This window comes from Pantherophis guttatus, chromosome 9, assembly GCF_059756535.1.
Source record: "Pantherophis guttatus breed Tessera chromosome 9, ASM5975653v1, whole genome shotgun sequence".
NCBI lineage: Eukaryota > Metazoa > Chordata > Lepidosauria > Squamata > Colubridae > Pantherophis > Pantherophis guttatus.
In genome coordinates this window covers 30,975,397-31,001,402 of record NC_142071.1, presented here as the reverse complement: position 1 = coordinate 31,001,402, position 26,006 = coordinate 30,975,397, and the positions used below count along the sequence as shown (strand labels likewise).

At 47.3% G+C, this 26,006-nt stretch overlaps 1 protein-coding gene across 6 annotated transcripts in view; it reads right to left on the bottom strand.

Moving 5' to 3' along the window:
* Window positions 1-375: 375 nt before the first annotated feature.
* The window catches only part of NCAM1 (neural cell adhesion molecule 1), a 192,155-nt gene continuing 166,524 nt past the window's right edge, over window positions 376-26,006 (bottom strand). For 2 of the 6 annotated variants that reach the window (XM_034425251.3, XM_034425247.3), the window contains 6 exons: window positions 21,635-21,759; window positions 20,461-20,641; window positions 10,246-10,453; window positions 8,022-8,138; window positions 6,317-7,075; window positions 376-3,838 (listed from right to left, as the gene is read on the bottom strand). In XM_034425251.3, coding sequence (XP_034281142.2) covers window positions 3,715-3,838; window positions 6,317-7,075; window positions 8,022-8,138; window positions 10,246-10,453; window positions 20,461-20,641; window positions 21,635-21,759 — 1,514 coding nt within the window. In that variant the 3' untranslated portion in view covers window positions 376-3,714. Of the gene's footprint in view, window positions 3,839-6,316; window positions 7,076-8,021; window positions 8,139-10,245; window positions 10,454-16,978; window positions 17,390-20,460; window positions 20,642-21,634; window positions 21,760-26,006 lie in introns of those variants that run through there. The other 4 variants (XM_034425254.3, XM_034425256.3, XM_034425255.3 and 1 more) reach the window with 2 other exon arrangements.

Below are 26,006 nucleotides of genomic sequence, written 5' to 3'. Positions count from 1 at the left end.
CCTGCCCTCGTGAACCTTCTTGCGACCAACTTCCAGGGCTCCAAATCTCCCCGCTTGGCCATCCAGGGCTTCCTCTGAAGGAATGGGGGGGGTGTCGGATGGGTGGGACAGCTGACAAGGAGCCTCCGTTCGCCCCCCACCCCAGCCCACCTTCCTGCAGGAGCTGAAGGCAATCATAGTTGAACAAACCCACCTTCCTACAGAGAGCAAAAGGACAAGACTTGGAAAGGCTAACCGTGAGATGCAGCATCACACCTGAAGATGCCGGTTGCAGGGAAGGGGCATCTCCGTCTCCCCAGGGCCCCCTCCCCAACTGCCCTCCCTTGCCCCCCCTCCCCTGTCTGCAGCCCAAGGAATGTTACGTATCACATTCAGTTTCACAGATTGTACATTTATTGAAAGACGAACTACTCTGCGGTCAAAAAAAAACAGCTGTCGCCTCTTCTTTTTTTTACATCTCCTGAACCCAAAGAATTCCTCTTTCGGAATTTTATTTTTTGTTTGTTTTTGTTTTTCCTCGATCACCCAAACTATCCCTGCTACACTTTTCACATCCGAACTATGTTGTTCTTTTTTTTGTTTTCTCTTTTTTTCGATTAAAAAAAAAAATTGGTTACTATGACAAAGAACACATTTCACATTAAGATATTCACGCATCCACAGTGCACAAGCTTGCAGATCTAATGATTAAAAAAAAAAAAATGAAAACGATATATATTTTTGTTTTTGTTTTTTTACAAAAGGGCTGTCCTTTTCCACTTCTCTATCCCTTTTTCCACATTCCCATTTGCAGAAGAATAATTTCTTAAAAAGCTAAATGACAGGGTTTTTTTTTTAGGCACAAGAGCCCTTGCAGAAATTTGTGAAAGTCGGCTTTGCACTTTACCAGTCTCTTACAATGACCCAGGAGTAATCCTTGCGTTCAAACAGCACTACTCTGGGGCAAATAACAATCAGACCGCTGAAATCTTTATTCGGTCCACTTAACATTCTGACAAGAAGAAGCATTCAAACCCCAATTGTGGTGGGGTTTTTTGAACCATTTCCTAAGGGCATTCTAGATCAGTAGATGCAATCTAGAACCCCCATTCCTTTTTGCAAACCCCCTTTTTTAGCCAGATTTTTGCATTAGGCAAGGGAATCGCTGTTCCTTAAAGATATACACATACATATCTGTGATATACAGTAGATAAGCCAGAGATTGACTGCAGATTCTCTTTTCGCTCATCTACAGTTTATGAAAGAGTCCTGGAGAGGGAAGCCAAAAACACCCAAGCCAACAGGAACCACATCCTCTATCACTAGAGACTTCAACCTCAGCCGGCTACTTCTTTTCCCAAGGGGTCAAATGGCCCCCCAAAAAAGACCCCTCGGCCGTGCCAAAGGCTGAGTTCGATGCACTAATGGCCATTTAAGGAAGATCTCAGCTCTTAACTACATGGATTTGGGGAAGTCAAACCTTGCTCTTCTGAAAAGTCTTTAATAAGGTCTTTATGAACTGAATGGGAATCGGGAGCTGCCAAACCAAGCCTTTGAATCCCTTGCTGAATGGCTTCTCACTCCCCACCCCTTCCGGCCAGAAATCAGGATGGACGCCCACCGGATCGGCCGCCAGAGCTCAGAAGTTTGGGGCAGGCTGTGTCTTTGCCAGCCCGGTCCAGCCCAAGACGCGCCCTCAGTCTATACATTCTTTTAAGACAGATTTACAGTTCTTACATCCCAGCCTTAGGCATATTTATATACATACATTTGGACCGCACTCCAAGAAACCTCCAGGGATGGCGCTATCCGGGGCCATAAAAGTCCCCTCAAGGTTCAACTTGGCCAACAGCGTCCATGACATTTGCATTTACAGTACGGTTATTCTTCCGAAACCGAGGCCACGATTAACTGGCTCCTGAAATTCAACACAATATATAATTCATCAAATATATTAAGTTAGGAAGGAACCGTTTTCAACAGCAGGAGGGGCCACTCCCCGCTGCCCCCCAACCTGGACGTGAGTGACCTACCAATGTTCCCCATCTCCCTGTTTCTCAGCGGAGAGCAGGCGGGAGTCTCAGGGACATCCCCACAGCTCTTCTGGAGGCAACCCATCCTCTTGAGGGTCACAAGAAAAAGAGAAGGAACCATCTGGACATCACCCCAGCCAAGTTGACCTTCATGGATTCTCGGGGGAGGAGGGCAGGCTTAGCACCACATGGGGATATTCTCCCTTCAACTCAAGCACTTTGTAAAATCTTCTTTTTTGGGGGAAGGGGCTACATTCCTGCCTTCCCAAACTCGACTTCCTTCAGCGGGGTGCTTTAAGAGTTTCTTGCATGTTTCTCAAGGAACTTTCTCAAGGAATTAGCCCATCTCTATCAAAAGAAGGATCAAGGGAAAGGGAGGGTTACGTGATTTTCTTACTTTAGTAAGAATTAAATTTTTTTAAAAAATAATAATAATAATTAAAAGAGAGATAAAAGGGAAAACATCTACTGTAAACATCCATATTTTAAAATGTCTCCCTCTGCAAAACAAACATGCCGGCCCACCTATTATCTATATAGCATTTTCATTTCTCTATCAATCTCTCTCTCTTTCTTTCTCTCTCTCTCTCTCTCTCTCACGCTCTCCTAAAAAGGCAGCTATTTTACATAGACTTTTAAACACAACAGTTTTTTTTCCTTTTTTTTAAAAACAAACAAACAAACATTTCGTTGACTGTAAACACTGGAAGAAAAAAAAATGTTGGCAAAAACAAACGAACGAAAAGAACCCCCTTCCTCGCCTCCCCCCCATTAAAAAACAGAAAAGAACAAACGAACGGAGAATACTGTGGCTTGAAACTCATCCTCCCAGAGCTGCCCAACACATTCTTCCACAACGCAAGGATAGGAATTAAAATTAAAAGTTCGAAGGGCGCAAGTCAGCGGCCAGCATCTTCCACGGAAACCCACGGAAATGAACCGAGGGGCTCAATTACCAAGGGGTCTGCCCCAGAGATGGATAGCTGCATGCCCCCCTCCCAGTCTTCAACACATGAGAAGAGGAGTCAGGTAAGGGGAAGGAATGGCCGGAGTGATAAACACACTGGGAACAGAAGGAATCCGAAATCGATCAGGGGAAAAAAAGAGGGGAGGAAAACGACGAATTTACTGACGAGACTGTACAGGTTTTTCTCAACTTAGCTGGAATATATAAAAATAAAGAGATTTGTGGCCGCCGTCTGCTCAGCCACACCTTGCTAATTCTGTTTCTGGTCCTCCCTAAATTGGCAGGAGTAAGTTTGGGTTCATTGACACGGATGTTTTGCACGGACTGTCTGCTGTTCTACCGAGACCCGCGGACGGACGGACGTCTGTCCTCGAAGAAGTGGTAGTAGAAGGAGGGGAAGGGAGAAGGAGGGGGGAGAAATTTCCTTTCCTCTTAAAAGCAAGTGCACAGGAAGTAAGATTCTTTCTACAAACCTACCCGAACAAAAAACAAAACAGGAAAAAAAAATAAAACAAGCCCTAATAAAAACAATTCCCCCCCACCCAAATAACCAAACACATTTTCCCCATTGTATGCATTTTTTTTTGTCTGTTTTCATTTAAAAAAGGCAAAGACACTAGAGGAATGAGATGTGTATTTTTTGTGTTTTAAATGCTCAGGTGAAGCTGTTCTGTCAATTTTTTTGTTGTTGTTTAAATTTCCATCTGCTCTGCTTTTTTTTGGCCCCGGTGCCCATCATGCTTTGCTCTCAGTTTCATTTGTTTGTGTGGCTTCGTTGGGGACCGTCTTCACTTCTGCAGGGGCTGCGTTGTTGGCGTCTGTGGCGGGAACAGCCGGCTTTTCTTCTACAGCGTTTTTCCTGGGTGGGAAACCAGAGAAACACGGCGGGTTAAGAGGGAGGTTGGTGACACTCGTTTCAAGAAAAAGGGGTGGGTGGGAACCAGGGGCAGGGACCCCTCATTGGGGGCCAAGGAAGGAACTCAACATGCTGGGTTACATTTTGGTCATCAATAGTGGCCCTTTTTGGAAGAATGATCTGGAGGCAGGGGTGAAGCGGCTTGGTCACACAATTCAGGGGTGAAATCCAGCAGGTTCTGACAGGTTCTGGCGAACCGGTAGCGAAAATTTTGAGTAGTTCGGAGAACCGGCAAATACCATCTCTGGCTGGCCCCAAAGTGGGTGGGAATGGAGATTTTGCAATATCCTTCCCCTGCCACGCCCACCAAGCCACGCCGGTAGGGAAAAAATTTGGATTTTCACCCCTGTCTGGAGGTCACCAGAAACCTTTTCAAGAATTGGCTTGGCGAGACATTCCCCATGCTTTCTTTCTTTCTGGTGGCATTTAGGTGCATCACACCATACAAGCACTTAATGGACTTGGGGAGAGGGGTCCCAACAGGGAAAATAAGGGAAACATTGGTAGGAAACTACATTGGCCAAACTTGGTAACTTGTTGGTGAGAAGCTCTGGGGTCCAGGGCAGGGGTGAAATCCTCTGAAGTCTGCTACCGGTTCTGTGAGTCTGCTACTTAGAATGCACACATGTGTGCCTGAGGTATGCCCCCGCAGCACTAAAAAAGGAACATTTTGAAGCCTTCCGAATCAGCAAAGGTAAGTAGAACAGCGAGGGGCAGGGAACCCACTGTGCCACGCAATTTAGATTAGCTAGAAAGCAGGAAATCTGACGATTCTAGCTAATATAAATTGCGCGTCACAGCTGATCATCGCCCAGCTGATCGTCGGAAATAGCGGTTTACCCAAACCGGTCTGAACCGGTAGCATTTTCACCCCTAGTCCAGGCTATCCAGCCATGATTCCAATGTGGAGCCCAGCAGGACCGTTGCCTTTCCTGCTTCTCCTAACTTGGGTTCAAGGATGGGAAGAGGACAAGTTTTAGAAAAGCTCAGAAGATGCCGCCTGAACCATCGGATAACGCCTGGCCTTCCTGATCCATGTGAAATGTAAATCCCCCTTTTTGTTTCCTATTTGCGGGGAGGACTTTAGGAAGTGGGTTTTTGTTCAACGGCGCAAACTTGTGATGGGGATAATCACCATAATTATCTCATCACTGAGACATCTTTTTCTACAAAAGCTCCACCACCAGAACCACATTTGGGGAGGACAGCTGGACCTTTGGGATCTTTTCAGAATCCTGTTTTTCCAAACTCCAAATTTTCTTCAGGATTGTTACGGCTCTTCCATTTTTCAGCCCTTCTTAGCATGCCTGTCTCTTCTCTTCTCTTCTCTTCTCTTCTCCTCCCTCCTCTTTTCCTTTCCTCTTTCCTCTCCTTTCCACTCTCCTCTTTCCTCTCCTCTCCTCTTTCCTTTCCTCTTTTCCTTTCCTTTCCTTTCCTCTCCTTCTTCTCTCTTCCTTTTCTTTCCTTTCTCTTTCTTTCTCTTTCTTTTCTTTCCTTCCCTTTCCTTCTTCTCTCTTCCTTTCTTTTCCTTTCTCTTTCTCTTTCTTTCTTTTCTTTCCTTCTTCTCGCTTCCTTTCCTTTCCTTTCTTTCTTTTCCTTCCCTTTCCTTCTTCTCTCTTCCTTTCCTTTCCTTTCTCTTTCTCTTTCTCTTTCTCTTTCTTTTCTTTCCTTTCCTTTCCTCTCACCTCTCGTTTTCTTTTTTTTTAAAGCCCAGCAATCCCAAAGCCCTCACAGGGCAGGAAACGCTGTTTCCTCCTCCCCAACCTCCCTTCTAAATGTGTGATACTCTAGCCAGAAAACTGCCAAAGCTCCTCCTCCCCCTTTCAGTCCCCTGAGACGTCTCTGAACCCAGGAGGCAGAGGTGGGCACGGGGATGTCTATTCACCGCCTGGTGCGCCTTTGTGCCCAGAACGGAACTCTTAACCATTCAAGGATTTGGCCAACCCCGAAAAAGTAAAAATTAAAAATGAAAGTTAAAAGAAAAGATGAATGAAAAATGATGGAAATGACTGAACATGTAAATGTGTTTATGAGAAATAAAAATAAAAACTTTTTAAAAAAAGAAAAGGATTTGGCCAACCAGCCCAACCTGATCCTCACCCGCAGCCTCGGGTGACGCAACCACCCTCCCTAGATAGGCAGTAAACCCCCCCCCCCCCTCGGTGGCGTCTTGGCTTCCCTTGAAAGCTTCCAAGGGAAATGCTTGGGTGGGGGGAGTCAATTTCTCCGGAGTGCCTAGAGGACGGGGATGAACCTCCCACTTCAGTTGTGATGGGGAAGGAGCCACGGCGCAGGTTAGCTCGCTTAGAGAAAAGCCAGGTTAACACAGAGAAAGGGGGCAAAGCAGTGGGCCATCGATCCCCTCCCCAGCACAAGAAAGAGAAGGGACACATCATAAAGGGGCACAAGCGGGAGGCCTACTCTGTCTTGGCAGGTGCTGGCGATGCCGAGGTCTCCAGGGTAGCTGCGGGGGCCGCGGCTGGGCCTTCGGCAGCGGGGGCCGCTGTGCCCAGGGCGGCAAAAACATCCTTGGCAAGGTCAAGATCGGGCGTCTGGAAGCTCCCCTCGTCCATTTTAAAGTCCTCATTCTGAGGAGGGTTTCTGGTGCCCGCTGGGGCCGCCTCGCCTTTCTGGCCCCCCGCGGTCTTCGGTGCCTCCGTCGGACTCTTTGCTGCGCTGGTCCGCGCGGCTTCCTTCTCTGGGCTTCTGGCACTGGAGGCCGCCTCCTGCTTGGGCTCGGATGAGGCTAGAAGGCTGGCTGGATTTGAGGGTGGGGAGGAAACGGCAGGGCCCTTGGGAGCCTCGGGCCCCTTGGTGGTGGAGCTGGGGCTCAACACCGCCCCCTGGTGGTTGAGGACGTTGGAGGATAAATTGCCGGCGGCCTGAGGGGATATGGGGGTGTCACTGAGGTCCACCAGGGGAGCCACTTTGGGGGCGGAGGCCGGTGGGGGCGAAGGGGCCGCGGCCGCTTTGGAAGGCGTGCCCTGGCTGGGGGCCCCAGTGGTGGCGTTGGGCATGGGGGTGTCTGGCAGTGTGATGCTGGAGGTTAGCGTGGTGGTCTCACTGGTGGGGCTATTTTGGGCAGTGGCAAAGGTTTCGGTGATGGTGTCAGAGTTTGTGGTGACTGTGGTCACGGATGGCATCATGTCCTCTGTGGCTGCCACGGTGTCGGCAGGGTGCCTGTGAGGAGGGAGGGAAGGAAGAGGGGAGAAAGAGAGAGGGAGGGAAAGAGAGAGAGAAAGAAAGAGAGGCAGTGACAGCCGTCAACATTGCAAGCAGTTGGAGGAGTCAATGCAACAGCCGGTCTTGCATGCGGTTATTTAGGCACAAACAAGAAGGGGGGGGCAGGAAGGAGAGAAACAGAGGCAAGAGGGTCGAGCCCAAGGACAGACATCCAGCCAGGACGGGGCCACCGGTGTCCGGTGCGAGACACGTCGACCTCACATGCATCATAGCACCACTGCGTTAATGGTACAATTGGTGCACATAAATCATTTATCTCACTTGGATCAGGACATCACAATGACCGTGGCACCCCATGGGCACCCACAGGAGGGGGTCTCTACAAATGGGGAGGGGGATCTTGAGCTTGTAATTAAACAGGCTAATACAGTGCTTCTCAACCTTGGTAGCTTGAAGATGGGTGGACTTCAACTCTCAGAATCCCCAGCTGGCTGGGGGATTCTGGGAGTTGAAGTCCACCCATCTTCAAGCTTCCAAGGTTGAGAAACACTGGGCTAATAGAAAGAACGCACAAATATTCCCTGTTGGCGATGCTCATCCTCGGTTGGACATTCCTACTCTCTTGCCCTGCTTGGGGTCTCCAAGAGCCAATTGAGACAACGGATAAAATGGACTCAGTGCCACAAAAACCCACACAGAGAAGGGAATGCACGTCTCTCTCTCTCTCTCTCTCAAGGCCCATAAGCCACCTCCGTTTCTCCCTTGGGATCGCCAGACTTCCAGATGCCAGACCTGCTTCCACAGCGACCTCAGTGCCCTTCTCACCCACACTCGCTTTTGGCACCCGAGGTGGGCGCCTAGCAAGTGGCCCACAGAGGCTGGGAGAACAACGAGCGCCCTGGTGTTCTCCTCCAGGGAGAACGTGGCCCCCTTCCCAACCTACTCTGGCTCAGTGAGCGGGGTGGTCTCGTTGGGTTCTGTGTGTTTGCCTCCGTCGTGATTTGGAGTCCGTTCCTCTTCCGTCCGCACCTCGACGATGGGCTCTTTCGATTCGTCCTTCCTGTAATGGAGGGAGGGATTAGGAATTTGCGCCCTGAAAGCATTTCTTACTTGCAATGGAGGGAGAGAAGCAACCTATTAGGAGAAATTTCCTAATAGGGAGAACAATTGATCAGTGGAAGGGTTGCCTTCAGAAGCTGTGGATGATCCATCACTGGAGGCTTTTAAGAAGAGGCTGGAGTACAAGACCTCCAGATCTGAAATGGTACAAGGTCTCCTGCTTGAGCAAAGGATTGGTCTGCAACCTTAAACACTCAAAGAGCCATTTGGACCCGTTTCCCACAGAAAAGAAAACACCGGGAGCCACAAAACCTGGTTGGGCGTGGCCAACTCAATGTCACTCACTTCCACCAGTCACATGACCCCCCCCAAGCCACGCCTACCCAGCCAGTCATTAGGGCAGAGAACCAGTTGTTAAAAAACACCGGGAATCACAAAATCCTTTTGACATTTCTCTCTCTCCCCTCCTTCCCTCCCTCCGTCTCTCCCGCGCTCTCTGTATCTCTCTGTCTCTGCCCTGGCCGCTTCTCCATCACTCGCCGTCCCTCTTACCTTCTCAGGCCAGGCGAGGAGTGACTGGGAGAGCGAGGGGCAGGGCCACCAGTGATGGGATCACCCGACAGGGAGCCACAGCAGAGGGCCCAAAGAGCCACATGCGGCTCTGGAGCCACAGGTTGCTGACACCTGAACTAGAAGACCTCCAAGATCCCTTCCCACTCTGTTATTCTGCCCCTTTCCTACTCATTGCACTGCTGGGGATTACGAAGGCAGCACCCTGGCCCACCTCTCCTTGTCCCTCTAGCTTGCAAAACGTTACGCGGAACAAGGTGGAAGCTAGAAAGAGGCAGGGCTGTGCTAAAACCTGCCCTATTGAGATTCAGCTCAAGCCACTCAGAACCCAGCAGAAAAAGAAATATTCTTGCTTTTTTTATACTGCACAAGAGACAACTTGATCCCCAAACTGACCAGCTTGGAAATTCAAAGTGGTCCCCTATCTTGGCCTACTGACCATTTGGCTTCTGAACTTCCACGTTTTCATCTCCAGGAGATGAACTTTGTGGGTCGCTGGAAGTGGAGCCAAGATGCCCCTCCTCACTTGGCTAGGTGAGATTTCTAACGACCGAGGAAATCATTCAAAATTCAAGGCTGCTCTGAGGTGCAGTGTTTTGGAGAGTCACAGATTGGGGACCCTCAACATCTGGTTTTTGCACTTTCTGAGTAGGTTCGGAAAGGACTTCGGGAGCTGCTCTAACATTTGGGAGCGTGCTTTGTTTGGAATTGAGGAAGCATTAAACTGGCAGTGGAAAAATAGCTGCATGTTTAGCAGAAAACCAGCTGAGCAAGGATGCTCCCTGCTACCCTCACTGTTGTTTTTTTTTTAATTTGATTTATATGCCGCCCTTCTCCGGAGACTCAGGGCGGCTTACAATGCGTTAAGCAAAAGCCTTCATACTTTTGTATATTTTTACAAAGTCAGCTTATTGCCCCCACAAACTGGGTCCTCAATTTACCTACCTTAGAAAGGATGGAAGGCTGAGTCAACCTTGAGCCTGGCGAGATTCGAACTTACTTTAATTGCAGACAGTGGAGTTAAATTACATTGCATTAGTCTGCTGAGCTATCCAGGCTCTTTACCTGGGCAGGAGGAAATGTGATCCAGTAAGAGCCGCAGGTCGTAAGCCCTTCGTTGTTTACCTTCTAAACCAGGATCTCCAAACTCGGCCACTCTAAGACTTGTGGACTTCAACTCCCAGAATTTACCAGCCAGCCAGTTATTCTATTCTATGATGGCTGGGGAATTCTGGGAGTTGAAGTCCACAGGTCTTAGAGTGGCCAAGGTTGGAGGTCCTTGTTCAAAACATTCCTAGGGAGATCACGTGAGGCTCAGGCCCACTTAGGGATACTGTAAATAGGATAGTGAGGACCAGTTTTCGTAGCTCCCTGCTCCCACCCGATTTACACAGGTGAGGGTCTGCATTCCTGGTGAACTCAGAACAAAATGGAGACCCAGCAAACGGGGAAGTGCCACCTTCTGCTATGGGTCAAGTGCAGGGAAGAGGAGATGGCTTCCTCCCTCTAAACAGGAGAGCAGGTTTCCAGTTACTCACGAGAAGGCAGCTTTGCCCTCTTCCATGTCCTTCCCCTTCGCGCCGGGACCCGATTTTCCACACAGGTTGACGGCGATGCACATGAAAAGGCCACACTTGTTCAGGAAGTAGCAGGTGATGTCCACGGCCACCAACAGAAGGACGAAGATGACGATGAGGATGCCCACGATGGCGGCTGTGCCCAGTCCTGATGTCGGGGTTGTGCTGGCTTTGGATCACAAAAGGAAGTGGAGAAGACATGGTGAGCAATGTCGTGGCAAGGCCGTGTTCTGCTGGGCTCAGGGAGACGGGGGTCGGGCCCTTTCAGTCTCTACTCCACCCACCAGGGACACCACTTATCTTCTCTATGGAGATTCTCCATCAACCAGGTCAAGATTGTCCCGAAGGCCAATTGGGATTTCTTGGTTTTTTCCTTGAAAACATTTCACTTCTCATCCAAGAAGCATCTTTAGAACCAAAGACGTTCTGAAGAAGCTTCTTGGATGAGAAGCAAAACGATTTCAGACGGGGAAACCCCCTCCCCCAAGAAAGTCCAATTGGCCTTTTGGAAAGCACTTTTGGGACATTTCTCCTCTCTCCAAAGCAAAGCAAGTGAAGACAACGCAGCTCTTGCTTGGGCCTGGATGGCCGGTTTTGGGGAGAAGGAGCTCCCTGAAACATTTTTCAAGAGCCTGGTTTAGCTCAACAGACAGAAGCACTGTAATTTAACACCAGCTGTCTGCAATTAAAGTAAGATCGAATCTCCCCAGGCTCAAGGTTGACTCAGCCTTCCATCCTTTCTAAGGTAGGTAAATTGAGGACCCAGTTTGTGGGGGCAATAAGCTGACTTTGTATAAAATATACAAAAGGATGAAGGCTATTGCTTAACGCACTGTAAGCCGCCCTGAGTCTCCGGAGAAGGGCGGCATATAAATAAATAAAAAAAAGAGGTTGCCAGATGAAAAGAGCAGCAGGCACCTCACTATGTTCCCCATCTCTCTATTTTGGGACATTTTCAGGAGCCTTTATTTATTTATTTATTTATTTATATGCCGCCCTTCTCCAGAGACTCAGGGTGGCTTACAAGGCGTTAAGCAATAACCTTCATACTTTTGTATATTTTATACAAAGTCAGCTTATTGCCCCCACAAACCAGGTCCTCATTTTACCTACCTTAGAAAGGATGGAAGGCTGAGTCAACCTTGAGCCTGGGGAGAATTGAACTCGCCGTAATTGCAGGCAGCTGGAAGCTAAATACTACCTTTAACAGTAGCATTAGTCTGCTGCGCCACTCAGGCTCCTTTGCCTAATTTCTGCAAAAACGCTTGTTGAGCTGGGACCAAGGAGCTAGAGTTGGTGGAAGCACCATGAAAACGGATGGCTTTGAGACAGAGGTGGGTTTCAGCAGGTTCTGACCAGTTCTGGAGAACTGGTAGCGGAAATTTTGAGTAGTTCGGAGAACCAGTAGCGGAAATTTTGAGTAGTTCAGAGAACCAGCAAATACCACCTCTGGTTGGTCCCAGAGTGGGGAGGGAATGGAGATTTTGCAATATCCTTCCCCTGCCACGCCCACTAAGCCACTCCCACCAAGCCATGCCACACCCACAGAACCGGTAGTAAAAAGTTTTGAAACCCACCCCTGCTTTGAGAGTATTATTCTGTTTCTTTAATGGAGCGCAGCTCTACTGCAATGATAACCTTTTTGTGTTTGTCTCTGTTGCAGCATCAAAAGTTTTTACAGATACTGTTCGGGCCGCACCGACATCCTGTGGGTGGAACATTCAACTGGGTTTGCAAAACCTTCCCTAGGTTGGTAAAGACCCTCCAGAAATGTGAGGCAGCTGCTGTCTCTAGGGTTCTTTTGTGGGATCGGTTTTAGCAGAAGACACAAAGACACTGGATACAACACCAAGGGGCCCGGAGGACTTCTTGCTTCCTTCACCAGACAGTTCAGAGCTCCACTGAAGGCAGAAAATATCGGGCCTACTTCTCTCTGCCCGGCTCTGGCTGGTGAAGTCTGGCCTTTGCATCAGAAGTCTATTAAGGTCTCTGGAGCTGGACTGTACCTACCTGATCATTTTGATGCCAAGATCTACAATTAAGCAACTCCATCTGCTCTGGTCAGGACAGGGACGAGACTTCAGATGCCTTTTCCTCTTATCTTACAGTATAAATCAGGGGTCGGCAATCTTACACACTCAAAAGAGCTATTTGGACCCGTTTCCCACAGAAAAGAAAACACTGGGAGCCACAAAACCTTTCCCGTGCCTGACTATTTCCTGAGTGGCCACAAAAATAGCATATGTACTTGAATTGAACTTTCTGTTTTCTTCCGAAACTTTTCTTTTCTTGGATTTATCCATGGTTGGCCTACCCGGGAGTCGAAAAGCTCAATCAATCGCCTGCTGGTGGGTGTCGCATATTGGCAGTTGTGACGCATATTTAGCAAGGGTGAAATGCGACCAGTTCGCTCCGGTTCGGGCGAATCGGTAGTAAAAGAAAAGCTACGATCTGACGACCACCTGTGCCACGTGGTTTAGCTACGTGGAAAGCAGGGAATCCTGCTTTCTAGCGAAGCTAAACTGCGTGCCACAGCTGATCCCTCCCCCCTCGCTGTTCTACGTACCTTCCCAAGCCTCCTTTTGGTGTGCACTGTGCATGCACACGCAACACGTTTGGTGGGCATGTGCGTGTAGCACATGCTTGCGAATGGGTAACAAACCGATTCAGATTTCACCTGATATTTTGAACAACAGGGAGTTGCAGCAGAGGGATGAAAGAGCCACATGCGGCTCCAGAGCTGCAGGTTGCCGACCCCTGGCCTAAATTCATAGGTGGCTTATTCAGTTATGAGCAATTTCTTCTCTTGGTCTATTCTCTCCGGAGAAACAGTTTCATAAGCCTGTCAACTCTTTGCTTCTTCTCGTCTCATGAATTCCCCATGATGGAAGTTCAACACGAGCTACTGTCCATTGCAAACGCCTACGGAGGTTCTCGGTCATTCGAGATATTAGGTGCTCTTTTTTTTTTGTTTTGTTTTTTTCAGAAGGCAACCGGACAGTTTTGGAGAACTGAAGCAGCTTCTTGGATGAGAAGCAAAACGTCTTCAAGGAAAAACGAAGTCCAGTTGCCTTTTGAAAAAGCACCTTTGGGGTATCGATTGCGAATGTTTCTGGGCGCATTTTTCACCTCAAATCTGAAGATGCTCTTAGGGCCCTTCTGGGGGCAGCGCCAGGCCCTGTCATGGTTTGCCCAACCTTTCGCTCCATCTCTTAGGAGCTGATAAGATATCACAAAGAAGGAGCCTGCATTTGCAACGAGACAGTGGAATATTTTGTTTTCATGGCTGCGGAACGAGATAAAGTCCTTTGATCTGCCCCCTGTTCCAAAGCAAGAAAAAAGCAACAACTATTTTTGGCCCACGGGGAAGCTGTTTTCATACAGCTATGCAGTTAAAAAAAACCAAACCCAGGTGTCTTATTATCTCCCTCTTTTTAATGCAAATGTGCAAATATCATGAAAGGCTTAAAGAGAATTGCTGTGACTAAGCAGAACTGTCCTATTACTAGCGTTTATGGAGATCATCCAGAGTGGTCCAGGAGATGGCAGGTTGAAGCATGTGGATTTTATCCAGTTTGGAAGAGGCCAGGTTGGGAACTTCAAGCCAGGGTGATATGCAGTGGCCCCCGACCACAACTGAGCCCCAAATTTATGTTGCTGAGCGAGATGGTTGTTAAGTTGAGTTTTGCCCCATTGGATGTCCTTTCTTGCCACATTTGTTAAGCGAATCTGGCTTCCCCATGGTCTTGTCTGAAGGTCGCAAACGGAGATCACATGACTCTAGGATGTCTGTGTGTCGTGTGTGTCATGCGTGTGTGATGGCTAGGCATGGTTTGAGTATTAACAGGTCAATGGGTGTGAAAGAAGAAAAGGGACAAAGAGGCTGTCACCCCACCTGCCTCCTCAGCCTAACACCCTTCAAATCTGTTGGGTGTGATACTCCACTGAAAATCCGATATAGGAGGCACACACACACACACACACACACACACACACACACACACACATCATTCATGGGCAGAACCTAAACTACTCCACACTTGAGGGCGGAGCTGGCGTCGCGACGGTATGGCGGACGATCTTGAAGCTCCAGGATCGCCGTCGATACCTTTGCCGCTGGACGGTCCGTTTTGGACCTCACCATCCCGTAGAGATGGTGATAGTGGAGGGCAGATCCTGCTGATCCCAGGGACACCTCAAAGTCCCTGGTTGATCCAGGAGAAACCCTTTTTTCCGGCGGTGAAGAGGCAGCCATTGAAGCTGCTGAAGTTGGGACAGCTCCGGAACAGAAGAGATCGGAAAGAAAGTGTGTCGGCTTGGTGAGATGATTTTTAAGGATATTAATTGAGAGAACACTCTGAGGTTAAAATAAAATTAAAATCGAAGACAGAAGAGATTAAGCAGCGGAATTAAGCCAGAGTCTATTGAAGTCCACCAGTCTTAAAGTTGCTAAGTTTGGAGACCTCTGCCCTGAAGGATGCAATGCTAAATGCCAACAGATGGAAGCCAACAGATTTTTCTGAGTGCCCACCGGTTGAAATAGTGGCCTTTTTCATGCAGCAGAAGGGGACAGAACCAGGGGTGAAATCCAGCAGGTTCTGACAGATTCTGGAGAACCGGTAGCGAAAATTTTGAGCAGTTCGGAGAACCAGCAAATACCACCTCTGCTAGCCCCAGAGTAGGGTGGGAATGGACATTTTGCAATATCCTTCCCCTGCCACACCCACCAAGCCACGCCCACAGAACCGGTAGTAAAAAAAATGGAATTTCACCACTGGACAGAGCCAGCTGGAAGTAGCAGCAAAGTGGACACAGACCTTGGTCTCCATGTAGGAGGAGGACCTCTTCACAAGCAACTTCACTGGGGACGAGGAGAATCAACTCAGTGTCTTGTTACCCCATGAAAGCCTTCTCATGTAAGGGCCCTTTTAGTTCAAACCCGCAAGTCTGGTAAACTCCATTTTGGTGTTGCAGATAGACATCCAATAGCTGCCTTTCCCAGCAGTGCTTGGAACACAGTATGGAAGTTGTGCTCCCATCAACCTCATCCAGCTGGGGGGGACGATGGCAGTGAAAGCTCAACCAACGTGGTGGGCACCAGGTTGAGGAATGGTGTGAGAACACAATGGATTTTGCTGCTTGGCACCATGGGCAAGGAGATGGTTTTCTATGGGAGAAGCGCGCTGCTTCTCCCCGTGTCCAGGAGACATGGGGGCGGGTGGGGGAAGAAACTCCATCTGGGACACAAATACAGGTGTCAGGGTTCCAACAGATGCCCTAATTAACCTGTTTCCAATTATCCTGTTTCCCCCCTCCCCCCAAGGTGTGTCATCAATCACATTCGCCAACAGAGCAATTTCACGGGTTGTAGAAATCACTCCCCTCCAGCCGCTGTGAGTAACCCTGGGAGACAGCCTTGAGAAAGATATGTCTGGAATGTGCTCCTGTCTTTGGCTGCTGTACTGCTTCGTTGGTTTCCCATCCCCCTTGCCTATGGCAACTCAAGAGCAGGCCAGGGATGCTTTGCAAGTTGACATTAGGTAGTCCTTGACTTACCACCGCTACTGAGCCCAAAATTTCAAAATAGTAATTACGTGAATTTTGACCGATTTTATGACCTTTCTTGCCACTGTGGTTAAGGGATTCACTGCCATTGTTCAGTTAGTCATATGGTTGTTAAGTGAACCTGGCTTCCCCATGGACTTTGCTGGTCAGAAGGTCAGCAAAAGGGGATCGTGTGACACACTCCCCCACCCCCCGGGATGCTGCAACCATCATAAATAGGAGTCAGTTGCCAGGCATCCAAATTTTGATCACATGACCACGGGGATGTCGCAACGGTCATAAGTGTGAAAAAAAACGGCCACAAGACCCTTTTTTTCCCAGCGCTGTTGTGACTTCGAAGGGTCACTAAACGGAATGCAGTAAGTCAAGGACTACCTGCTCAGTTAATCTACAAGATGATTTGTTAGGAAATGGCTATTGTCTAACTAGTTGGTCAGGCAATATATAAACTGTCAATACATGTTTGTCAAAAGGTATTATATTGCTTTAAGACTGTATTGCATCATCCTGTATCCTGATTGGCTAAGCTCTGTAGCCAAGGTACTTAGGGGAAGCCTGAATCATGGCTTGAGAACACTACACCATTTTATCTGCTTATTTGCTGTTACTCTCTACCTGTTCTCTCTGCATGATCACTGTTTGATCTTTGCTACTTGTTGCTTTCTACTATTTATTGAATGTTTTAATACTGAACTTGTTCCTGTTTGAAACTCAAGAAGAACTTTTTTTATTGTGAAATGACAACAACTGGTAAGAAGACTTTGTACTTGGAATATCCCTGAATTGATATTTTAACTATCGCCTTATCTGTGTATGATTTGGATTGTTACTGGACTTTGCTTTACTTTTTTCTAAATTAAAAGACTACCACAACTCAGTGTGTCAGTATATTAACTGTGGTTATTCACTCTCAGCTGCTTTCATGTGCATACTCAAGGGGTACTCTGCTCAATAACCCAAAACATCGGTTATGAGCCAAGAATATCCTTAACACGATCTTTTGCCTCTCTTTTGACATGATGGTTGCCTTTTCATTTTTTCTTCTATGATGGGCCAAAGGACAGCGATGAGTGGGAACGGTGACCCAACCCCCCCCCTTTTCAGAAAAATCAACTTTTCCCCATGACAATTTGAAAAGTGTAAGCGATCCGTTTTATTTTTTTCACAGCCGGGGGGCTAAAAAGGGGTTAAGAAGAAGAGAGCTGTTGTATTTCAGGAGAGACATGCAGAGAATCTTAAAACATGCCCGGTTTAAAATATTGCCTCCTCCTCCTCTTCCTTCCTCATTACAAAATAGCAAAAATCCTTCCTCGTGCTGCATTTCTCCGCCTCCGCCTCCCCTCTTCCCGCGTCCCCATCCCCGGACAGATGCCATCCTTGGAAAAACAAGAGATCCTCTTTTGGGGAGTCCGGCCTCAAGGACATAATGGGGGGCTCTTCGAAAAGCAGCGGCTGTGTTCCTAACACAGCAAAAGCAGAGCTGCTGGGATCAGGAGCAGAGAGACCCAAGGAGACGAGGCAGCTGGGCTTCCCAAGGTGGCTGCAACAACCCCGGAGTAAGGAAGGAGGACCAGTTGGGAAAGGGTTGGGTTTGGGAGGGGTTTTTTTGGAAAAGGAAAATTGGACGTTTTCCGTTGGGATCCAAAGTGACACGTAGAACAACAGAAACACAAAAGGAACAATGGGGGTGGTAGAAGGGAAAGGGATCAGGAATAAAAAAAAAAAGAAAGAGAGAGAGAGAGAAAGAGAGAGAGAATAGATAAAAGAAAAAAAAATAGGTCATAAATACAGAAAGAAAAAACCGATAAGAATTTTAAAAAGTTTTTGCTTTAACTCAGTATAAATCAAAGAAAAAAAAATGTTCCAAAAGTTAGAAGAACAGCGGTAAAGCAGCAGCGGCAGCAGCGATGATGGTAGTAGAGAAGCATGATGGGGAAGCCAGCAGTAAGGGAGGGGGGGAGAGGATGAGGATGGGGGGAGGATTGGGGGCAGCTGACACCAAAGGGGCCGAGGGGCGGAGGATCCTCTCTGTAGGGCTGGGGAAGGAGCTGGTGGGATTCAGCACAGGAGAGGGATCATGTCATGGTTGAAGTGGCCCAGGCCTCCTTGGTCCTCTCTCCCCTCTACCCGTTGCACGGAGCAAAAGGCGGCAACCGGAAGCCATGAGAATTTCCAAAATAACAGAGTTGGAAGGGACCTTGGAGGTCTTCTAGTCCAACCAGGCAGGAAACCCTACACCGTTTCAGACAAATGCTTGTCCAAATTCTTCTTAAAAGTTTCCAGGGTTGGAAGGAGCATTCACAACTTCCGGAGCCAGTTTGAAGTGATGCAGCCCAGACTTATCTGATACTACCTACCCTGTTTCCCCCAAAATAAGACATCCCCTGACAATAAGCCCAATCGGGCTTTTGAGTGCATGGCAATAAGGCCAAGCGCTTATTTCAGGGTTCAAAAAAATATAAGACAGGGTCTTATTTTCGGGGAAACACGGTAGTTTATTCAAGGCCTCTATCAGTGTTCAAGAACAATGATCTTGTCCATCTGCTGTCAGTCTTGGTCCTCTAGACAGGAAAATGCGTTTACTTTTCCTGTCCAGCACGAAAAGTAACACAACACCTCTCTACAAAACGAGACTCAGGCTCCTCACACAATCGGTTTCCATACCTAACGTAGGACTATAACTCCCTAGTCACCTGGTTTCTAGCCTGGATCCTTCACCACCAGATCAAAACGGCTCGTGGCTTACCGAATAAGCTACAATGAGATGGTTTCACATTTCCTTTGAGAGATTAAACTGAAAGCCAAGAAAATTTATCGTGGCTTGCCGCAAAGTGTCCTGAAGTCACTGATTACCTTTCTTCTGCTTGCTTTCCACCAACCAGGGATGTCATTCAACTTTCCGCTAATCCTAAAATAGCAACTAGAGGTTGTAAGCTCCTGCCTTCCTCACCACTGCATTTTTGGCCATGTTTACTAAGCTGGCCTGGGACTCGGGCACCAACTGGGGAGGGTCTTACTAAGCAAATGCACAAGTTCAAGATTTCAGTAGGACCTCCCAACCAGAATGTTGAAGTTCTGAGTTAGCCTGCTTCAGAATTTGCCACGTAAATTTCTCTCTGAGCATTTAGAAAATGAAATGTGGGGCATTTGTGCCAAATTTCAACCCACCAGGACGGATCTCATACAAACTGGAGGTTTTTCAGGGGGCTGGGAGAACAAGATGAAGGCCAGAGGACAGGACAAGTTGAGAAGTTGTAAATTCATTTTTTTTTTTTGCCAACAGAATCGTGTTAAAAATATACCTGGAGTCAGTCTCCCCTTCCACTCCCCAATTAGATTTATTTCAAATGGAGCTGCACAATTTGTCTTTCAGAGAAATCAAGGTGACGGGGGGGAAGGCATTAGAATTGCTGATGTGGCGGTATGAAGTGTCAGTGGTTTTAGTATGTTACTGGACACTGCTATAATGAAACTCTCCCTTCAAGTGAAATATAAATCTTTGGCTGACAAATCGTATCAAAGGCCCATTGCAGCCTATGTCATACAGAAAGAGGGAAAGAGGAAAAGAGAAAGAAGAAGAGAAGAAGAAAGAGGGAGGAAGGAAAGGATAGGAAAAGAAAGGAAACAAGGAAAGGAAAAGGAAGGAGGGAAGGGAAAGGGGAGGAGAGGAAAAGAAAAGAAAGGAAAGGAGAAGGAAGAGGAGAGGAGGGAAAAGGAGGGAAAGGAGAGGAGAGGAAAGGAAAGGAAAGGAAAGGAAGGAAAGAAGGAAAGGAAACGAGGAGGAAGGAGGGAAAGGAGAGGAGAAGAGAAGAGAAGAGAAGAGAAGAGAAGAGAAGAGAAGAGAGGAGAGGAGAGGAGAGGAGAGGAAAGGAAAGGAAAGGAAAAGAAAAGAAAGGAAAGGAAAGGAGAAGGAAGGAGGGAAAGGAAAGGAAGTTCTAGAAATCACCATCTTTTCTATGAGATTTTCCTCCACCTCCTTCAATTATTTCAGGATTAGGGCGGGCAGGAACTCCAAAGGACAGAGGACAGAGAAGGGTAAAACCTGCAGCATTTTTCGTGGTTGCCCACCCAAAGCGAAACCAATGATACAGAGGAGCTAAATATAAGTGCATGCTTAATTTGCATCCTGGTATTCAGCTCTTTGTAGCCAAGCATTTGAAGGAACCGTCTTAGCTGAGAACGCCAAGGTGTCTTGGAAGCACAGTTGACCAGCTTTTGTCATGGCCCCTGGAAGGGGACCATCAGCGACAAGTGGAGAAAAACCAGTCACCCAAACTGGTGGGTTTCCCCACTTGCTTCCGTGCCTTGCTTGGAAGAACCTCACTCAAAAGCCATGCACGACAAACTCAACCGTCTCAAGAGTTGCCAGGGGGAACCGACCATCGATGGAGCATACATACCGCAGACGGGCCCTTTTGGTATGTACGAGGCCGAAGAGCTAAGTTCTAAGATGGATTACCAGTTATGAGGATGACGGAAAGCAAAAGCGAGTGGCCAAGGAGTTTCTGTTGCTTTTTTTCTTGGTGGTTTTAAACGGAAGCGCATTAAAGGATGTGGTGCCAGTGCATTAAAAGTTCAAGCGGAAAAGGAGGGCAGAAAATGAGGGGCTACCTGGGATGATGGTGGGCTGGGCCGAGGTCCTGAAAGCGTAGCGCGCTGGCTTAGATTTCCCTTGCTGGTTCTCTGCGATGACGGTGACTTCGTACTCGGCGTTCCAGTCGAGCGACTTGAGCATGACGTGGTCGCTACCCGAAGGGAGGCGGATTTCCGGTTTCCAGTCGAGAGATTGTTTCTGCAGAAAAGGGGAAGGTGTGGGGCAAGGGAGGAAGAGAACGGCGGCATGAAGCATCACGGAGCTGGGAACTATCTCAGTTTGAGAAGCTAAACATGAAAGACCAAGCCATCCCTTGTCTCCTTCCACTGTTGGCTTTTGCACCAAAGCAGATATGAATCATGCTCTTCCCTGATCAGGCCATCCAGGTTTAGTTAGCAGGACATCACTCAAGGAGGAACCGTGTCCTGCCCACCTGGGAAGGGGCTTCATGCCCCATAGACCTTCACTGGCAACTGGGGATGCCTTCAAAGACAAGGTCACACAGAAATTGTGGATTACTTCCATGCTCTTCCATATTCCCTTTTTCTCAACCCCATCCGTTCTTGGTCTCCTGAACCCCAACATCTATATAGTGAGGCTCCCCCAGTGAGGTGCTTAAAAGACTTCTGGATGCCCACAGAATGTCCTCGTTTGTGCCTCGACCAGTTCCTACACAAATTGGGGCACGCAACTAACTCTGCTACTGCTCCTCCTATCTTCCTTTTCAAAGGAGTAGTGAAAGACTAGGCGTTGGATGAAGGTTTGCATAAATAAGACATTTTCAAAGGAAGCTCATGGTGGAAGTATATGGCAGATATGTGAAAATACTCAATCCTTTCCCGGAGAAAGAGCACAGAGGGGAAAAGGGGAAGCAGAATGACATTATGGTAGCATTGACTTTTCAAGTGATCTTCTTTATCTGCCTTAAACTTGATTTTGAGTTTAAGAGAGAAATGGGGCTTTGTTACATGGCACCTGTTTCTAAGGAGACCCAAACCTATTGTAAGTTTTTCTCACTAAACACAATCATTCCTTCTGCTTTTTCCAGCATCCAAATGCATCCAAAATGCATCGGACAAATTGGTCAGATTTGTCAAATCTGACTTAATTAAGGGTTGTTTCTTTTAAATACCAGCAAAAGGGTTAAAAACCAGCCCCGGAAACTAACCGAGGTTCGTCAGCCAGACTTACAACTTTGTATTTAATGAGATAATGGCGGATGGGAGATCCCCCGTCGTCTTGCTTGATGAGGTTCACTTTGATGGAGTTCCCGTCTTCTCCCATGTGGCCTTCCAGCTTTGGGGCGCTGGGCTCCCCTGCCAAAATGGGTGTAATTGCACATTGAATGAGGCAAGCAATCAACTCAACAAATACACAGTGACATCCCACAATTGGCCCATTTCAAATATGCTCCTGTGGCCCAATTCAGAAGGTTGGGACATCTTCCACCCACCTCCACCTTTTCACTGAAGCCTAAAAATCTGTCATGAAGGAAAAAGATTTGAAGAAGATTCTGTAGGAGATGACCAGACTGAGCCTGAGGGAGGAAGGGGTCACGTATGTCATCAGTTTGGCATCCTTCCACGCCCAGAAGAGATCTACATCCAGCCCACCTTGAATTTCGTTGACTTCTTATCTACCGCCAATTGGCTTGGACCGTTAGTAGTTCAGATTCCCGTTTTAGAGGTAGCATGGGATAAACTTGTACTCGGTGGAATAATCCTGGTTCCTGATTTCTTGTGCCTGACAGATTTATGATCCGTCTGGAAACCAGGAAGCCTGGGTAAATCTCCTGAGCCTTTGGCTAGGGAAGTAGATGGGAAAACTGGAGAGAGCCTGCAGCTTTGCCTTAATTTTTTGCAGAGTTTGAATATTTTAAAAGTGTCAATATTTTATTTATTGCTTGTATTTATAGCCCATTTTCCTTGGGGAGCTCAAAGTTGTACATACAATGAGCTCTTGTCTCATTTTTCCTGGAAGGCTAACACATGGGCATTTCCACCACTACCAGCCCAGCTTTGTGGGGGAAAACACAACAGCTTTGTGTTAACAATCACACAGACCTTCTTTGGTTTCTTGTCAGATTTCAACAGGAAAATTTTAGGAGATTCTGGAATCTGCAAGAAACTTGTGCATTGAATGCCCCCCTCTGCAGCAAAGTCAACGTTCCACTCCAAACAGCTTTTCTGTTTCAGCTCATCTACACACGTGCACACAGGTTTTTGCACACAGATACCCCCCCTGCTTTTGTTGTGGGAGTCTAAACTACAGCTACTAGTTAAAGAGACCCTACAGAAGCCAACAAGAAAGAGAAGTTGAAACCCAAATCAAATTTTCAGGAAAACACCTTGAGAACTCTTATTTTGTTTCCCTTCCTTGCTCTTCTCAATAAGAAGGCCACGTCCCTCAAATTAATGATTTCTTCTGACAAGACCCCTGCATCAGAGATCTCAAACCTTGGCAAATTTAAGATCTGTGGACTTCAACTCCCAGAATTCCTCAGCCAGCCCAATTCTGGGAGTTGGAAGTCCAAAAGTCTTAAAGCTGCCAAGGTTGGAGTCCCCTGCCCTAAATGACACTAGCGTGAGGATAGGATGAACGTGGAAAAGTCTGGGTTAGCTGCCAACTCAGTTGCTGCTGTACCTGTAGATCAGAGGTCTTCAAACTTGGCAGCTTTAAGACTTGTGGACTTCAACTCCCAGAATTCTGCTGGCTGGGGAATTCTGGGAGTTGAAGTCCACAAGTCTTAAAGCTGCCAAGTTTGGGGATTCCTGCTGTAGATGGACAAAAACGAAAAACAAAGAAACCCCAAAAGCCAAAGGGCCCCAAATGAAAGAAAAGACCACCTTAAGATGACCAAAAGAAGTTCCAGTCCTACCACCTGCTAACAGGAACCTCTAAATTTAAGCAACTCATCATCTAGAATTTCTCTCCAGTGGATAATGTTCAGTGGAATGTTTTTTCCAAGCTCACCAGTCATGATCGAGAGTTTTATTTGGGTTTAGAAGCAGAAAAGATACTGACAGCTCCTAAAGTTGGGAAGGTGGGGAAGAAAAGAGTAGTAATCTTATTCAAGGGAAGCCTTATCCAATGGTCTAAGAGTAGCTACTCCAAGGTTCTTAAGGAAGGAGACATAGCAGTAGCGGCCTGCAAGTCTCTAGCAGAAGATATTCTGTAGGAAGATGTTGAGTTTCCTTCTTGAGATGTTTACAAGAAGAGGTCCAGTAGCTGTCGGTTTACAGCTCCTTTCTGACCAGATCTAACCTGTATCTTCCAATGGGAAGTGGGGGAAAAAAGGCCAAACTCAACAACCGAGTGGAAGTCTGTATTTACACTTCTGCTATGTTCCATCAAAGAGGAATTTCTATCTCAAGACTGTTATCTAAATAATTTTTCCCAGGGTTCAGAGACGGAAACCTTGAGATGCCCTTTCATGTTTGGGGTGACTGGTATGATGGTACCATCTTTAAGACAAGAAACAAGGCCAGCGTTCCCTTTGCCTTCTTTCTTTTTTTCCCTCTGGGGACCCAGAGAGAGCCATGCCGAAAAAAATGGACCTTTCCCCCTTCCTGAAGGAGCGGTGACCTGAGAATGCCAACCCACTGCAGGTGGAAGGATCTCTCTGATCTCATTTCTTGCCTTCTTGAAATTGAAAAATGGTCACACTTCCAAGGTTGATCCCTTCGGTTCATAGGCAACCGAAAGAAAATTGCCCATTCCCTCTTCCCCAGCCCAACCGATTCCGGAGGAGGAGAAGGAAGAGGAGGAGGAGGAGGTGGAGGAAGAGGAGAAGGAGGAAGAGGAGGAGAAGGAGGAGGAAGTGGAAGAGGAGGAGGAGGAAGAGAAGGAGGAGGAGGAGGAGGAAAAGGAGGAGGAGAAGGACGAAGAGGAGGTGGAAGAGGAGGAGGAGGAAGAGGAAGAGGAGGAGGAAGAGGAGGAGGAAGAGGAAAAGGAGGAGGAAGAGGAGGAGAAGGAGGAGAAGTGGAAGAGGAGGAGAAGGAAGAGAAGGAGGAGGAAGAGGAAGAGGAGGAGGAGGAGGAGGAGAGGAGAAGAAGAAGAAGAGAAGAAGGAGGAGGAGGAGGAGGAGAAGGAGGAAGAGGAGGAAGAGGAAGAGGAGGAAGAGGAGGAAGAAGAAGAGGAAGAGGAGGAGGAGGAGAAATCAATCACCGTCAATGTCTCCCTGCATCCTCCCTTCTTGAAGGGCATCGATTTATGTCTCCTTTCCCTCCAAAGGGAAACTTTCTGACAAGCATTTTGGGGCCCTGACAGTGGCTGGAGTGCCGTGACAAGTGAAGTGTGGAAGTGGAGAAGAAGCATCAGGCTAGTTATTTCTTGGGATGATCTCCAAGAGAGATAGACAATTCAGGGCTCAGGGGTTGTGTGTTGGTGTGTGTGCGTGTGTGTTTTGCTATCCAGATAAAATGGAGTGACTGAGGGTGGGAGGAGAGCTTTGCACCAGGAGAAGAGTGAAATTGAAGGGAATCCAGGAACTGCTTTTTCAAGAGACAGAAGTCACCCAGCTCATCCCTAAGGACTTCTGGAAAACTACTGCCTGTAATAAATAAATAAAATCAGGATAGTACCATAAACTCATTAGGAAGAAAACACAACCCCAGTATGTTCACCCATTGCGCATATTAGAATATTGGGGAGGTGCAAGGGAGTGGGGGAGAGGCTGGGGGAAGTCAAGCAAAGCAGTTCTTAAGTGTATAAATTTAATAAACAAACAAACAAACAAACAGATGAATAAATAAATAAGCAAACAAACTGGGTATTATTACCTGATGATGATGAACATCTAGAAATTTTTATTCTATGAAGGCGATGGAGGTGGGGTTCTATTTTGTTTTGTTTATGCAAACAACAGCGTCCATTAAAAGAATAATTATGGGGAGTGGGAGATATTAGAAAAGAGTGAAAAAGGCACAAAAAAACAAACCCCAGAAATTTCAGAGACAAATGAACCATTTTTATGACACGAGTGATTTCTTGCCTTTGCCTAAAATGTATTTTGACAAATCTTAATTTTTAGCTGTCAGAATAAATGTAACCGAGATTATCTCTAGTCCTTTTTATTTTATTTTTTCCACAGGCCTCTTGATTAATATCTGACAGTGAATATTGATAGTTTACCACCCATTTTTGTTTAAGGTGGTGTTGTTTTTTCGGGGTAGTATTTAATCTAGAACTTTTCTTTTCTTAAAATTGGGCAAATTGATTTTTTTTCCCCGTAGGGAGAATTTGCTGAGCAACTCTCTCTCCAGAGACCTGCCAGATGGTTGACGGAGAATAATTCCCTGCTCTGAAGGGTTAATCGTTTGTCTGCACAGATCAGGGGCTAATGTCCACGGACTCCCTGCCTCTGCAGGGCAGATTTCACAGATTAACAAGAGTTGGAAGGGACCTTGGAGGTCATCCAGTCCAGCCCCCACCCCAAGCAGGAGGAGACCCTATGCCATTTCTGACAGATGGCAGTCCAGTCTCTTCTTGAAAGCTTCCAGGGATGAAGCTTCCACAACTTCTGAAGGCAAGCTGGCAAGATATCTCAGAAGGACCGACTCAG